Here is a 16173-nt window from a genome sequence, read left to right as displayed (position 1 = left end):
TACGTCTGAATATCTTTCTGAAAGTTAGCGATTTTGTGCTGTGGTGTGACGCAAATAAGCTTACTGTAAATGTCGGCAAAACAGAGGAAATTACTATTATTATTATTACTATTATTTTTTTTAAAAAGAAAAGACAACAATTAGGGCATTTCATCATTTTAATAAGAATCTTCAGAATCACAAATGCTGCCTATTTTTTACTCACATATTTTTGATAAGTACAATTTTAACAGTTCTTTTACTTCTGTTTCTTCTTTGTTGCACATTTCACCCATAACAGGATTATAAAAAATAAATAGATCACTATAATGAGAAACATACAGTGCCCTCCATTAATATCGACAACCCTGGTAAATATGAGCAAAGAATTTTTGTTTAACCTTTTGATCTTTTGTTAATAAAATTCACAAAAATACTCTGCTCTCATGGATATCGAAGAATTGCAAACAAAACACAGGTTTATCAAAAAAATATATATTTGTTAAATATATTGGAACCCTTTTAGTCAATACTTTGTGCTAGCTCCCTTTGCCAAGATAATAGCGCTGAGTCTTCTCCTATAACGCCTGATGAGGTTGGAGAATACATGGCGAGGGATCTGAGAGCGTTCCTCCGTACAGAATCTCTCCAGATCCTTCACATTTCGAGGTCCACGCTGGTGGACTCTCCTCTTCAGTTCACCCCACAGGTGTTCTATGGGGTTCAGGTCAGGGGACTGGGATGGTCATGGCAGGAGCTTGATTTTGTGGTCAGTGAACCATTTCTGTGTTGATTTTGATGATGTTTTGGATCATTTCCTGCTGGAAGATCCAACCACGGCCCATTTGAAGCTTTCTGGCAGAGGCAGTCAGGTTTTCATTTAATATCTGTTGATATTTGATAGAGTCCATGATGCCATGTATCCTAACAAAATGTCCAGGTCCTCTGGCAGAAAAACAGCCCCAAAACATTAAAGATCCTCCTCCATATTTAACCGTGGGCATGAGGTACTTTTCCATACGGCTACCTCTCTGTGTACCAAAACCACCTCTGTGTTTATTACCAAAAAGCTCTATTCTGGTTTCATCTGACCATAGAACCCGATCCCATTTGCAGTTCCAGTAGTGTCGGCACACTGAAGACACTCGAGTTTGTTTTTGGATGAGAGTAGAGGCTTTTTTCTTGAAACCCTTCCAAACAGCTTGTGGTGATGTCGGTGACTTCAGATTGTAGTTTTGGAAACTTTCTGACCCCAAGACACAACTAACTTCTGCAGTTCTCCATCCACTCGAACCGTCCTCTTCACAGTGTGTTGAGACGATACAGACACTCGTCCAATTCCAGGTCGATTCATAACATTTCCAGTTGACTGGAACTTCTTAATTATTGCCCTGACGGTGGAAACGGGCATTTTCAATGCTTGTGCTATCTTCTTATAGACACGCCCCATTCTGTGAAGCTCAACAACCTTTTCCCGCACATCACAGCTACATTCCTTGGTCTTACCCATTGTTATGATTGACTATGGGAATTTGGCCTATGTATTACCTCATATTTATACCCCTGTGAAACAGTTTCCTGTTCCTAGTCATGCAGGTATACTTAAATTTTAAATATCAGTGGCAGTGTACTTCAAATATATTTTTCTCACATGAATTCATAGGGGTGCCAATAATTGTTGCACCTATATTTAACAAAGATAATGTTTTGATAAACCTGTGATGTGTTTGCAATTGTTTGATATCCATGAGAGTATTTTTGTGAATTTTTTGAACAAAAGATCAAAAGGTTAAACAATAAAGACAATTTTTCACAGCCTTCTTTGCTCATATTTACGCAGCATGCCAATATTATTGGAGGGCACTGTACTTGTGTATCGCACTGCTCTCTGAGTGTTACAGATTTATAGATGGAGGCTACACATTGTTCGGAATCCTAGAACAACAAAAAAAGAAATATATACAAATAAATAAATAAATACATACGTACATGGATAAATACAGTTCACAGTGCAATCTGTTGAAAGCGATTCTCACGGATGCAAACCGGTGCACCGCGAAACAATCGTGTCACTAAATGAATTTCTCCTCACACACTCGCGGAATGAAACGACTGACATTTTTTTAAATAATAACAAGCTAAACTGTATATAATACACTTTTATATTTGATGTCTGATAATCATGTTGTCTAAGGTAGCACACCCTGCTAATACAGCGTTGTTTGCTAATTTAAGGCACACACTATAGACACTCGACTATTAGCAAAAAATAGTTCATACGTCTTTCTCCTATACGGCAGCTTCCCATATTTCCTAAGATCTCATCTCCTGTGTGAAACCGTTCTCAGTTGTAACAAACCACAATCAAATAATAGCTAATAAAAAACAGCAAGCAGTGAACATCGGGGTCCAAGCACTTTTTTTTTTGTGTCCACAAACCTCTGCAGAATATTTCAGCAAGATGACGTGAACAGGAACTGAACATTAGATGAGTGTCAGAGAAGACTGCTGAAGTGGTCAAAGTAGCTACAAATCCAAATACCCAATTACCTGTACAATTTAGAGGGGAAAACCCCCCAAAACATCAAGATCCTATATGTATGTGGTCACCTTCCAATGAACAAAGGTTTCATTTTGCTGAAAAGACACGTCTCACAAGAGTAACTAGCACAGTGCCATTGTTGTTGTCACTGGGAAGGAACTACGAGTAGGGATCGCATCGTTACCATTTTCTTCTCACGTTTCCCTAGCATAACAGCATACACTAGGCTTATATCACATACAGTTGAGGTCATATGTTTACACACCCCTTGCAGAATCTGCAAAAAAATAATCATTAAAATAAACAAATAAATAAATAAATTAGCTTTTTGTTTTTTATGTAACAAGCTTTTTCACATAACAGACTGTTCTAAAAAAAAAAAAATCCCCCAGGTCCTGCACGTTCTTTACTTTTCCAGCATCTTCTGCATATCTGACCCCTTTCCAACAGCGGCTACATGATGTTGACATCCATCTTTTCACACCGAGGACGACTGATGGGCACGACTATTACATAAGGTGTGAACATTCACTGATGCTCAAGAATCGAGCGTACAGTGTGTAAACTTTTGAACAGGTTCATTTGTGTAAATTCAGTTATTATTGTGTCTTGTGGACTAGATGTAAACATCTGTTATGTGAAGTAGCTTATCCAGGGCAGAACTGAATAAAAAACTAAATGCAATGTTTACGATCCCTCTTATTATATTAAAAAATTATGAACATTTTGCAGATTCTGCAAGACGTAAAACGATGACCTCTGACCTCGGCTGAAGTATCACCTGATATCATATGTGGTATCTTAGCATTTGTATGAGTATGTGTAAATGAGCACGGTATTGGATCAGTATAGATATTGATGCATCCCTGACTACAAACACTGCTGCATTAACATAGCCTATTATTATTATTATTATTATTATTATTATTATTATTATTATTATTATTATTTAATGTTTTTCTTTCTTTTTTCCCCCCTAAAATTCAAATCAAATCCTAAACTAAGTACATCCTCAGATATAGTTAAAATTTGGTCAATCCATTGACCCCTGGTTGAGTTTGAGCCAACTTTTAAAAAATAAATCCGATTATTTTGTTCCGGACTTCGTGAACTGCTTCAAACTCAAACCTCGGATGAATAAAGGAAAATAAACAAACCCAGGTCTAGTTTAAAGTTCCTTTTTGCAAACTGTTAGGAGTTCTTAATAGACTCACAAAATTTCCAAAATCGTCTGACTCATTGACTACAATCTCAATTTTACATTCACAATACAAACTAAGTGCTTGGACCCCTAATACACACGTGCTACACGTATTCAACACAGCTTGAACTTATAAAATAAACCCCTCGAAAACCAAGATCCCTGAATAGAAAGCATCATAAATCTAGCATACAGTGTGCTGTCTGAAACTCACGACATGTTAAAGCTTGTTTTTTTTTCCCTCAGTGCTAATGGAGTTAAACTGGTGTGCAGAAAGCTAGTACACCTCTTGATCGCCGTTATTTTCACTTGAGCATGAGTTACAATTCTCTGTGCATTAGAGTTTAACAGTGGAGAAACGGCTTTGAGCAACAAATTAATTTACAGATGTACGTCGTGGTTTAAATGATTGTGTAATTAAAAAAAATTCAAAGCACTGCAACAGTATGTGCAACATTTAGCTAGAAGTCAGGTGAGATTAGCATCAGGTAATAGCTATGCGTTCTGGTATGCTAACGGATAATTAGCTGATTTACTTTTACACTGTAGCTACTACTGTAGTGTAAGGTCATGGTGTGTTTCTTGATTCATCATTGGCGCAGTTTCTATATACGAGATATATATATATATATATTTATTTATTTAAACCTTTGCTAGCACACACTGGCATTTGGGATGTAACCGTGTTGTGGATATCGACACTCAAACCAAAATAGTTTAGCACTAAAGCAATAAAACCAGAAATGAAATAAAAAACAAACAAACATAAAAGTACTTGTCATATGCCGATGATCACCACCTCCTCCAAGGATACGAGTTCCAGAAAAGATCCGTTTCCATCCATTTCATGGTCTGGAATTAATACAATCGAAAATCCAATCGTAAAAAACGAACCAAAATCAGGTCCTTCAGCTGCGTTTCTGATTCCATCCGAAGTGACTGCGATGGTCAAATACTGATAACTGCGTTCTCATGACGTTGAACATAAACAGTAAGCGTCAATCGAGCCCGGTTTCTCATTTCATGTCCGTTTCCCAAGATTGTGGCCTTTGTGTCTTTGTCCTCGACTAGACTGTAATACATGTCTCTACACGGGTATGACTATGGGATAGTGTGTGTATGTGACCGTGTGTGTATGTGTGTTTAGAAGGGGTTGAGGCGTATCCCCGTCCCCAGTGGAGAGAACGGATTCACCTTGGCCCACATCAACGCGTCATTGAGCGAAATGGATGACTTGCCGTCCTCCAGGAAGAACACGGGACCCTGTCAATCACAGAGCGGCCGTGTTAGTGCATTAAACGCAGGAGTGTAGACATAGGAATAAAAATAAAAAAATCTACAGTGACGACCATGAAGTCGATTATTTTCCCATAAAGGCACGTCCTGGAATGCTTTATTCCTCTTATGATGCAGCAATCTGCCAAGGATTACATTTTATTTCTTAAAGAATGGTATTTTTTCAACAATTATGGTTACATGAGTCCAGGTAAGAAGCACATTTCTGTTCTAACTTAATTTTATTAGAGCAGCTGTGAGTTGCAGCTACAGAACTCAGATAGAAAATCAATCAACACCTTCTGACCAATCAGAATCCAGAATTTAACAGCACTGTTGATGTTTTCTGTCTCTCTCTGTCTCTCTCTCTCTCTCTCTCTCTCTCTCTCTCTCAGCTCTGAAAACATATTCGCTCATCTGATCATGTTAAACCTATCTGGAAAAACATCTCTGTCATTTTCCAAGCACTGGGACTTCATGGGTCGGAAAATGTTTTGGCTCCCCTGCATCATGCAGTAAGCCTTGGTTGACAATCAAAAATTTACAACAGCTTTTTTTTTCTCTTTAGTAAGCCAGAGGAAAAACAGATGTGTGTGTGTGTGTGTGTGTGTGTGTGTGTGTGGCTTGCCTGTATCCTGAGGCCAGTAAAGCAGGAGATCTGGACGTCTGAGTGACTGGGCAAGCTGGAACCCGTGACGTAGTCTGGCCCCAGCAGGCCCTTCAGAGGCTCCGCCCTCATTCGGTTCAGGAGGAGTGTGTACTCTGCCCTCTGCGCCTCTGTTGGAGGAGTGTACGGCGTCTCCTCTGCTCCTCTGAGTGTGAGACGGGTTTTAGAAATGTAATTCTCATTATCATACATCGTCTATGTAGTGGCTTAGCGTATGGCAAACTTGTAATGTATATCGTGTGTGTGTGTGTGTGTGTGTGTGTGTGTGTGTGTCACTTACTTGTTAAGAGAGTGTGTGCAGGCTCTCCAGGCCTCCAGCTCCACTGATAGCTGTTCAATCTGCAGCGGTAAATCGACTTCTCTCCTCTTTAACAACTGACTAAGCGGGAGAGAGAGAGGAAGAGAGAGAACAAAAGAAAGATGAATAGACAATAAAGGATCTGATCCATCTGTGTGTAGTTGTATTTGGTCACATAATCTGTCTGATTTCCCCTCAGGTTGCTGATAAACACACACTCTTCACCTTGTGTATTCATACAATGCAGGGACGATGGTGGAGTACTGCCTTCCTATAGCCAATAACGCTCCAATGTAGCCACAGAGAATTAGCAGCTCGTTACGCTCCCTGAGAACACACACACACACACACACACACATACACACACACACACACACAGTGAGTTCTAATGAGATAACATGCTGAAAAAACCTGGTTCCTGTGATATTAATGGATTTGTTCACTTTGATGTACTTACTCACTGCACTTGGTCAGAACGAGCCGGTCCGTCCTGATGTAGCTCAGCAGGTCGAGGATGGGATAAACCGAGTCCACGGTCCAATCGGGACAGCTCAACTGCTCTGTGAGATAGGAAAAAAACATCGGTGATCTGAGAAAGTGAAACAGATCGCATACCGTAGGAACACTGTGCAGACGTAATGTTTGTAACTTTACTCTGTGTGTGTGTGTGTGTGTGTGTGTGTCTGCACTTCCTTTTTATAATACACTTGATTTTTTTCCTTAGTAGTTGGAATAACACACACACACACACACACACACACATGCACACACACACACACACACACGCACACACAAAAACACCTTTAATGAATGCAATGCCGACTGGAAGAGCCTTCTCAGGTTCAGGGCTGAGCAGGTGATACTTCACTGCCTGTAAGGTTGCTCCCTGACTGTGAGCCTCCTCTGCCAGATCCTTACACTCCTCCAAACTCGGCAAACCACACTGAAGAAACACATCACATAAGCCATTCTTATAAATAAATAAACAAATAAATAAATAAAAACCCAGCATGTGATAGAGAATCAAACAGAATACAAACATACAACAGAAAATAATAGAATAGGATAAAACAGAATAGAACAGAATAATAGCACTATAAGACACAACAAAACAGAGTAGAGTAGGACAGAATGATATAATAGAGCAGTATAAAACAATAAAATAGAGTAGAATTAAAGAGAGTAGAATAAAATAGAGTAGAGTAGGTGTAAAACAATCAAATAGAGTAGAATTAAAGAGAGTAGAATAAAATAGAGTAGAGTAGGACAGAATGATATAATAGAGCAGTATAAAACGATAAAATAGAGTAGAATTAAAAAGAGTTGAGAAGGAGAGAATCATATAATAGAGCACTATAAAACAGAATAAAATAGAGTAGAGTAGAATTAAAAAGAGTAGAATAGAGTAGAGTAGGACAGAATGATATAATAGAGCAGTATAAAACGATAAAATAGAGTAGAATTAAAGAGTAGAATAAAATAGAGTAGAGTAGGTATAAAACAATAAAATAGAGTAGAATTAAAGAGAGTAGAATAAAATAGAGTAGAGTAGGTATAAAACAATAGAATAGAGTAGAATTAAAGAGAGTAGAATAAAATAGAGTAGAGTAGAACAGAATGATATAATAGAGCAGTATAAAACAATAAAATAGAGTAGAATTAAAGAGTAGAATAAAATAGTGTAGAGTAGGTATAAAACAATAGAATAGAGTAGAATTAAAGAGAGTAGAATAAAATAGAGTAGAGTAGGACAGAACGATATAATAGAGCAGTATAAAACGATAAAATAGAGTAGAATTAAAAAGAGTTGAGAAGGAGAGAATCATATAATAGAGCACTATAAAACAGAATAAAATAGAGTAGAGTAGAATAAAATAGAGTAGGACAGAATGATATAATAGAGCACTATAAAACAATCAAATAGAGTAGAATTAAAGTGAATAGAATAAAATAGAATAATACAAAACAGCACTATATAGAACAGGATAGAATAGATCTGAACAGAATCATACCACTACAGAATAAAAACACCATAGAACAGCATGACATAGAATCGAACAGAAAACAAATGCACAGTAGAAACCAACAGAACACAACAGCATCTATACGTAAGAAAAATACATTAGAGTACTAAAGAATAAAACAGAATACAGCAGAATCGTAACACTATAGATAGTGTTGGGATAGAATAGAGTAGAATAGCACTACAGAATAGAGTTGAACAGAACCTATGTAGGTTAGTACAGGAAGTAAAGTCTGGAATCACTAACGAGTCATTTCAGCTGTTCAGAATCGATTCCTTCTTTTGGGAGTTGATAACTCCGTTTGTCGTGCGCTGCGATTTTTGAAACTTTGCAGACGTTTTACATTCACAATCAGCTCATATAGCTAAATAACACACTACATGAAAGGGAATGTTTGTAAAAACCATAATAGGTGCACTTTAATATAACCATAAATCATAAACCCTCCTGTTCTATCAGCTTCCCTCGTTGAAGAATTGAATTACCGAAGCCTATCACTGCAGCGTTATATATAATTTAATTAAATAACATTAAAAAAAAATAAAAAAATCCTCAAGCCATACGCCATGTCACTCGCCTTGTCGTGCAGGTCGTTTCGTTCGGCGGAGCTTCCCGGGTAAAAAGCACACAGCTTGGCTAAGAGCGTCTCGTTATCGGGAATCATCAGCAGCAGCCTGGCAGCCAAGTCCCTGTGCACGAGAACCACACACACACACACACACACACACACACACACACACACACACACACACATTCAATTAATGATCTAAATTAACTGCACATTTTTAGAAATGTGTAATCATTGATGTGGTGAAGTTTTCTGTAAGAACGTCTATGGAAGGAGTCTCCAGTGTCAGCACTGTGTAACAGTCAGAGGTAAAGCTGTACATTTCCTTCAGGACAGAGGAGCTTACACTTTCTGGGTTCAGTTTTTTTTTTGGTCTTATACACTTTAAGAGAAAGAAAAAACGTGAGGGAATGACAACGTTGAACGTAACTATAAATAGATCAAATGTGTCATAGTTTTATATAGATAGATAGATAGACAGACAGACAGACAGACAGACAGACAGACAGACAGATAGATAGATAGATAGACATATTGCTGTGGTGTAAGAGAAATAAGAAACTCTGTGACGTGCCGTTACAGAAAAAGAATTAAATACAGTGCGGTAACAGTAACTCCGCTACATCACACCACTCCGTTGTTGATTATTTTCCCACAACAGCACAACACTGAGTGTTTTATTCCTTACACAATTTACTAGAGATTCATTCTGAATTCAAAAGTGGATATACACTTACTATCAAGCGTTTATGTAGAACTCTATAACGACAGATTGTTTTGCAGTCAGAAAGCCATCCAAATAGAGACATCTGAGGAAGCGTTCGACCCTCAATCATTCCAGTTTTTAAAATTTTTTATTAAAATGACAGATTACTGGGCGTTTACTTATTCTCAGTGGTGAGTTGTTTTTTTTCCCTTGCCACCGTCGCCTCTGGTTTTCTCTTCGGGGATAAATTTATACAGTTAAAACTAATGTCTTTCTGTAAAGCTTCGTTGTGACAAATCAAATGAAACGGCATGGAATTGAAGCTCCAAAAATATGGCAGGAAAATAAATCCTATCCTGCTTATTAATTAGTCGATCACGTGCCGGAGATTAAACCGAACGGCAATGAGGGATTATCGTAAATAACACTGGTGATGATACGGAGGCGATGATTTTGCATGCAGGATAAATACAAATAAAAACAGTGTGTAAAAGGTGATACCTGTATCTGACGCATGGAAAGCTAGAGGCAGATGGAGATGATAAAACAGAGCAGATGAGCCATAACACTAATCACACAGCAGACTATAATCAGTGATTCTCAAACCGTCTACCTCCAGGGACATAATCCATCTATTTGTACCTCCTTATTTAAATCTGTACTATAATATAGAACTTTATATTAGAGCTATAGAGCTTTTCACTCCTGAAAGATCCGATCGATTTTTGAGTTATTAGGAAGTTATGAATAAACCCATTGGACCATTCAAGTGATCAGTCAAGCAGATAAGTCATAGCTCAATAATAAATGTCACTGTCACAACCTCACAGACTTCCTGTCTATGCTTCACAGGTCCCTGGATGTCACGTTGAGTACCACTGCTTAAAAACCTGCTAAAACGATTGTATATGATGTCACGTCCTGGATGTAATTAGATCTGTGCGTGTTGGATAAGTGATGAGAACCCTTACCATGTAGCCGTGGTCATGTATTTCCTGGCCAGTAGTTCCAGGACGTAATGAGTGGCTTCTTGTGCTGATTCTCCCAGCACCGTTCCCACACACACCGCCAGCTCCAGCTCATTGCCTCTGATCAGACTGGCCATAGCCAACTACACACACACACACACACACATACAAAAAATACAACAATATACATGTATATACTACCGTTCCTACTTTGCAGCTGCACAGTAAGAGTCTATAGCTCATCTTTGTTGAGTTGAGTTAAGCGCTCCCAGTGATGATACCAAAATAATGCAAGTCCCATGTGTATTCAGACCTTAAAATATTAAATATTACACTATTAAATAATTAATAGGGACTTTTTTGGCCCCACATTTAACATGAAGTGCATTGAAACGCGCAGCATTATTCGATGTGTTCATGTTATTCGCACTGAATTAGGAAGTCAGGCCGGGACATATCTTGTGGCTCGTCCATCTTTTAAAATAGCCAGTATAGCGTTTAGCTTACCTCAGAGCCTGGGCTAATCATGTAACACTTGACAGTTAGTACCATGGACTCGAGCCTGAGCAATAAAGTGAATGAATTTCCTTCTTAACCACCTTAGAGTGAGAAAACGGAATAAAACGCACACGCCCCAAAGGACCAAAGACACGTTTACGGCCCATGCCTGATGATATTATATAATTTCTCTCGCTCAACAGCGACAACTTTGCCAAGGTGATTTTTATAAAGTCGCAGGAGGGACACTTCGGATTCTAGAGCGCGTCCGATCAAATAGAAAATCTGACGAGATAGCCAACGTACAGAATGACGTCAACAGGACTGTTGATCCGTACCGGTGGTAGAGCGAGACTGTAAATTTTGAACGTGTATTTCTTCTAAATACGAATTTTGGCGCAACACTAGCTTATAGATAACCTAAAGGCTGATATATTCGTACTGAACGCCACAAAACTTCCATTTTGATTTCATTGGGACTTAAAAACAAGCTTGTTTTTTAAAAGCGGTAGTCTAGACGCGATTGAGAAAAACCCTGAAAAAAATCGGACGCTTTTTCTCCAGAAAGTTCTTCCTCGAAAGCGGGAACTACAGGCAATTCGAATACGGCCCACTGTTCGCGATTGATGTTCTAGTTGTCAAAACTAGAAATAAAACACACCGTTTATGTCTCTGTGTCTCTGAATCGGCCGTCAATGTAAATAATACCTCTGTGTTATCTACGGCCAGATGACAGCAGGCTGCCAGTACTGCACAACCCTCCTGAAAATACCACTCAGCAAGTTCTCGACACACGCCATGCAACAGCCTAGACACAGGAACAACAAGATTCATCACATATACATTACAGTGCAGTGAAATTCTTTTCTTACATATCCACACTTGATAGGAAGCTGATGTCAGAGCGCAGGGTCAGCCATGATATGGCGACCCTCTAGCAGAAAGGGTTAATGTCTAAACAGTGTACTGGGGCTTGAACCCCCGACCTTCTGATCGATAACCCACAGGCTGACAAGGTCTCGATCCACAAAGCAGCCTTTCATATATGCACGTATATAACAATTTGAACCGTTTGCCCCAACCACGTTCAAACGTGAGTCACGTGTGATTGTGTGTCTACTTGCCCAATGTAGGTCTCAAAGTTGACGTTGTCTGTGGATGCTGAGTGGTTGATGGAGGTAATCGCAGGTCCGTGGATATTACCTTCACATGCTCCCTGATCAAAATATGTGCACACGTTTAATATTTAGTCAACGCGATAAAACTGACTGCCTTAATAACCATAAAACAGATGTTTCCCAAGTGGTGTATTGCAGTAAGCTGATGTTACTATGCACAGGCTTACTTATTATTATTATTATTATTATTATTATTATGGTGTAGTTAATGGTGATAGTTAATGATTAGCGATTCACCTGGACAGACTCACCTGTGCCACAAGCAGCGCCTCTTTTAACTGCCCTCTAGACGTGAAGAAACTCACCAGCTTTTTCACGTCGCCCGTGGCAATGCAGTACGGGATCACGTCATCGTTGCCTTCCTGCATCAGCTGATCTGCTCTCCTACAGCATGTCAAATATTCACGTGAATATTCACGCGATTTTAGAAAATTTTGACAAGACAGGGGCAAAGAACAGGATGAGTTTTTAGCAGCATTTAAGAAGCGGAGGCTTGGTAGGTTTTGATGTTTTGATTATGACGTTGTTTACTAGCTCAGAGTAACATGGAAATGTGGTCGTTTCTGTAAAATTCTAGTCTCTCTAGAAAGTTTCTCTGACAAACCAAAAATAATAAAGCAGCTACTAATACAGAATAGCTGCTAAAGTTGTATCTAAGGACCTTCCTTTACAGATAAGGCTTTATCGAACCTTCTATCCACTGGTTACAAGTCATATTCCTACTTAGATCAAAAGATGCAGGCTATTTGACGATACCTCGAATAGTGAAGGCTACAGCAGGGGGGAGAGCTTTCGCTTATAGAGCCCCACAGTTATGGAACAGTCTTCCTATTAGTGTTCGGGACTCAGACACAGTCTCAGTGTTTAAGTCTAGGCTTAAAACGTATTTGTTTACTCAAGCCTACCCTGACTAGATTCTGTTCTACTACTTCGCAGTCATAATTATCTTTTTTCTCCCTCTCTCCTTTCGCCGAGCCCCACACGAATTTATGGAGATACTACAGATCCAGATCCTTTCTGCCTCTGGATGGAGCTCAAATCTTCTCTAATTCCAGACTGCTGGGACTACGGCTGCTCCTAACGCCATACAGACTTCATATAAATCCATAATGAACTTTCTCACACTATCTGTTGTTACCCAGATGAGGACGGGTTCCCTTCTGAGTCGGGTTCCTCTCAAGGTTTCTTCCTCTTAAAACATCTTAGGGAGTTTTTCCTCGCCACCGTCGCCACTCAGTGGCTCGCTCAGTTGGGATAAATTCACACCTTTAATATCTGTATACCGTGTTGATATTTCTGTAAAGCTGCTTTGAGACAATGTCTATTGTAAAAAGCGCTATACAAATAAAATTGAATTGAATTGAATATTCTTGGTTTTCAAAAAATATTTGTGCACTGGTCTTTTTTTTTTGTAACCACTTAGCCCACTCTAGCACTTGAACCGACTAGCATTTGTCTTTAAGGTTATGAACCATTGGAGATGCGCTAAGTGCTCTGTATCGTTTTGTAAGTTACTATAATTTAGATTTTAAAAAGAATAATCTGCTAAAGTCTAAATGTAAATGATGTTATGCTTTTTTTTTTTTTTTAGAAGTTTTAGAAAGCATGATCTTGCTGTATTCTTGTATCAGTATAGAAGGTAGCTATAGTGTATAAAAATGACCATGCACTACAACTGTATACAATTCCTTTCTGTGTAATTATAATTGTTAAGTTTAACTGTACTTTATTCTTAAATTTATAATAAATGTACTTTATTCTTCAATTTGTCCTTCTGGGATTCATAAATATCCTTTTGAGATACAGAAAAAAAAAAAAAAATACGATTAATTGTGTTTTGAGATCTGGCTCTAAAAGGGATCCCATTACGAAATCCAGGTCATAATTCAGCAAAATTCTGTTCTTATGTCTTATATAGTTATCGGAGTATTGGTTTATCGTTCTGGATTTGTCCTTGGGCAAGACATTGCACCCCAAATTGCTCCCGATGGCAAGTTAGCGCCTTGCACGGCAGCTCTGCTACCATCGGTGTGTGAATGTGTGGATGAGAACGCTTTGCAGAACCGCTAGGTTTAAAAAAAAAAGCACCATATAAGTGCAGTCCATTTACCAAATGCATATGAACTGAGTGTGTTTGGCTTTGTAGAACGCACCTTTGCATTAACTTTTTCCAGTATTTCATGGAGACACCGGGAGCCACAGACAACGCCTTCTCCCACTAAACAAAAACAAGAAGTGACCAACTTTAGATGCTTAAAATCTAAACATCGACGGTGAGAAACACGTCAGCGTTTTCAACCATCACAAAACATACCAGTTCGGTGTTTTAAATTGGCATATCTAGCAATTCAGGCTATCTTTAAAGTGCTTTCGATGTTTATTTAAATATAAATACAGAGAAAAAAAACATTGACTTTGCACTTCTGTAGCGCTCAAGAGTTAGGGCTGGATGAAATTTAGAGATTCTGTGAAAGCAGAATGTTACCTCTCCTAGCTCCACCATGAGTTCACAGTATCTCTGGATCTGTCCCAATCTCAGGTGGATTTCTGCTGCAGCCTTCAGTCTTTCCTCCTTACTGGGTGCTCCAATCCCGCCACCAAACTTCGACATCTTCACTATAGTCAGCTCCTGCGCCTCCGACTGCAGTAGGAAGTAGAATAATAGGAAATATAATGGCATAATAAGAATCGTCATAGTAATAGCAACCACGTGATACTAAAAATGAACTAAACTAGCCTTTCATACCAGGACATTACACTTCCAAGCTAGCAGAGGAACCTCCATGAATACTAGCTCCTTCTTCAGTGCCCATCAAACACTTTCTATTTCTCGACTACATCCAGCCAGTGCAAATATTTAATCAGTGCGCGAAGTCTTGCCAATTTAATGTTTGTATAAGTTCAGAGCCTTGTATTCTGTGATTGGTATTTTTATGGTTTGAACCTTAATTATTCTTTGGATTTGCGCATTCTCTGAATTTCTGTCTTGGACCATTGCTCACACGTCTCCTGTGTTCTTCTGTGTTTCATTCTGAAATGAATGACATATGCCTGATGTTCATATGGAACCGTTTCCTCAAATTTCTCCGAGTTCAGCTTCGAGAACCCGAGAAATCAAACTGGGAAATCGAAGTAAAACGTCGCCCCGGAGAACAAGTATGCTAAACCAATCAGACACTGTTTTCTGTTATAACCAGTTGTAGAAGAATAGGTCACACCGTAACAGCCCACATGTAGCAAGCAGGCTACAGGCGTAAGGTCACATTCAGGTGCAGAGCATTTTATTTAAAGAGTGAATCCAAAATCCAAGTAAGTGGACAAAATCCAAACACTGGCAATGTGACCAACCAAGTCAAACAAACAAACGAACCAGAGGGGAAGAGTAACAGATAAAGGTCTGTATTCAGAAGTCTAGTATATTGCCAATGTACTGCTGCATGAATAGTCCTAGTTGTCATTATTCACACTCATTAGTCAGAGGCACATATAATAGCACTTGATCCAGCACACCCTATTATGCTGCATTTTATTTATTTATCTCTCACGCTGTCAGTTAATCGTGTGAACCATCATGAAATGAATTCGTTCTTTTCGTTTGCAGAATTTATAATATCGTGCTGATGTTTTAGTTAATTTGATGTACTCTAGTGTAAAGACAGTGTGCTCGTGGTTTGAAGGATAAGCTGACCAACCACTCATCTGCTATTGCCAAAAGTTTGTTAACACCTGACAATCACAACCACATGTGCTTTTGCCCCATGACCCATTCTAGATTTATTCCCCCTTTGCCGTTATAATAAAACCCCAATTCCAAAAAAGTTGGGACACTGTGTAGTATGGGGGTGCATTAGGGCCTATGGAATGGGCAGCTTGCACATCTTGCAGCTTGCAGGTCAGTGGTGGCTTAGTGGTTAAGGCTCTGTGTTACTGATCAGCAGGTGGGGGGTTCAAGTCCCAGCACTGCCAATCTGCCACTGTTGATCCCTTAACCCTCTATGCTAAAGGGGCGCTGTATCATGGCTGACCCTGCGCTCTGACCCCAACCTCCTAACATGCTGGGGTATGTGAAGAAAACAATTTCACTGTGCTCTACTGTATATGTGACCAGTAAAGACTCATAATGTGGAAAAGCGCCATCAATGCTGAACGGTATATACAGGTTTTAGAGCAACATACTGTATTGCTTCCATCCCATCTTTACTTCTGAAAGATTCCACCTCGCTAAGATACTCGTTTTATACCCAGTCATCTTACTGACCTGTTTTCAAT

General features: G+C 39.1%; 1 protein-coding gene across 1 annotated transcript in view; it reads right to left on the bottom strand.

Annotated features, from left to right (window-relative positions):
* Window positions 1-4388: 4388 nt before the first annotated feature.
* wdr17 (WD repeat domain 17) overlaps window positions 4389-16173 on the bottom strand; it is a 116722-nt gene continuing 104937 nt past the window's right edge. Inside the window, exons 17-29 of the mRNA XM_017463393.3 lie at window positions 14390-14545; window positions 14058-14122; window positions 12156-12288; window positions 11851-11942; window positions 11435-11534; window positions 10232-10371; window positions 8564-8675; window positions 6764-6905; window positions 6420-6522; window positions 6188-6289; window positions 5945-6043; window positions 5626-5809; window positions 4389-4985 (exon numbers count right to left, since the gene is read on the bottom strand). Of these exons, the coding sequence (XP_017318882.1) occupies window positions 4866-4985; window positions 5626-5809; window positions 5945-6043; window positions 6188-6289; window positions 6420-6522; window positions 6764-6905; window positions 8564-8675; window positions 10232-10371; window positions 11435-11534; window positions 11851-11942; window positions 12156-12288; window positions 14058-14122; window positions 14390-14545 (1548 nt within the window). The 3' untranslated portion in view covers window positions 4389-4865. The remainder of the gene's footprint in view (window positions 4986-5625; window positions 5810-5944; window positions 6044-6187; window positions 6290-6419; window positions 6523-6763; window positions 6906-8563; window positions 8676-10231; window positions 10372-11434; window positions 11535-11850; window positions 11943-12155; window positions 12289-14057; window positions 14123-14389; window positions 14546-16173) is intronic.

Source organism: Ictalurus punctatus, chromosome 3 (assembly GCF_001660625.3).
Source record: "Ictalurus punctatus breed USDA103 chromosome 3, Coco_2.0, whole genome shotgun sequence".
Taxonomy (NCBI): domain Eukaryota; kingdom Metazoa; phylum Chordata; class Actinopteri; order Siluriformes; family Ictaluridae; genus Ictalurus; species Ictalurus punctatus.
Note: the sequence above shows the minus strand (reverse complement) of the source record. Positions and strands in the feature narration are given on the sequence as shown.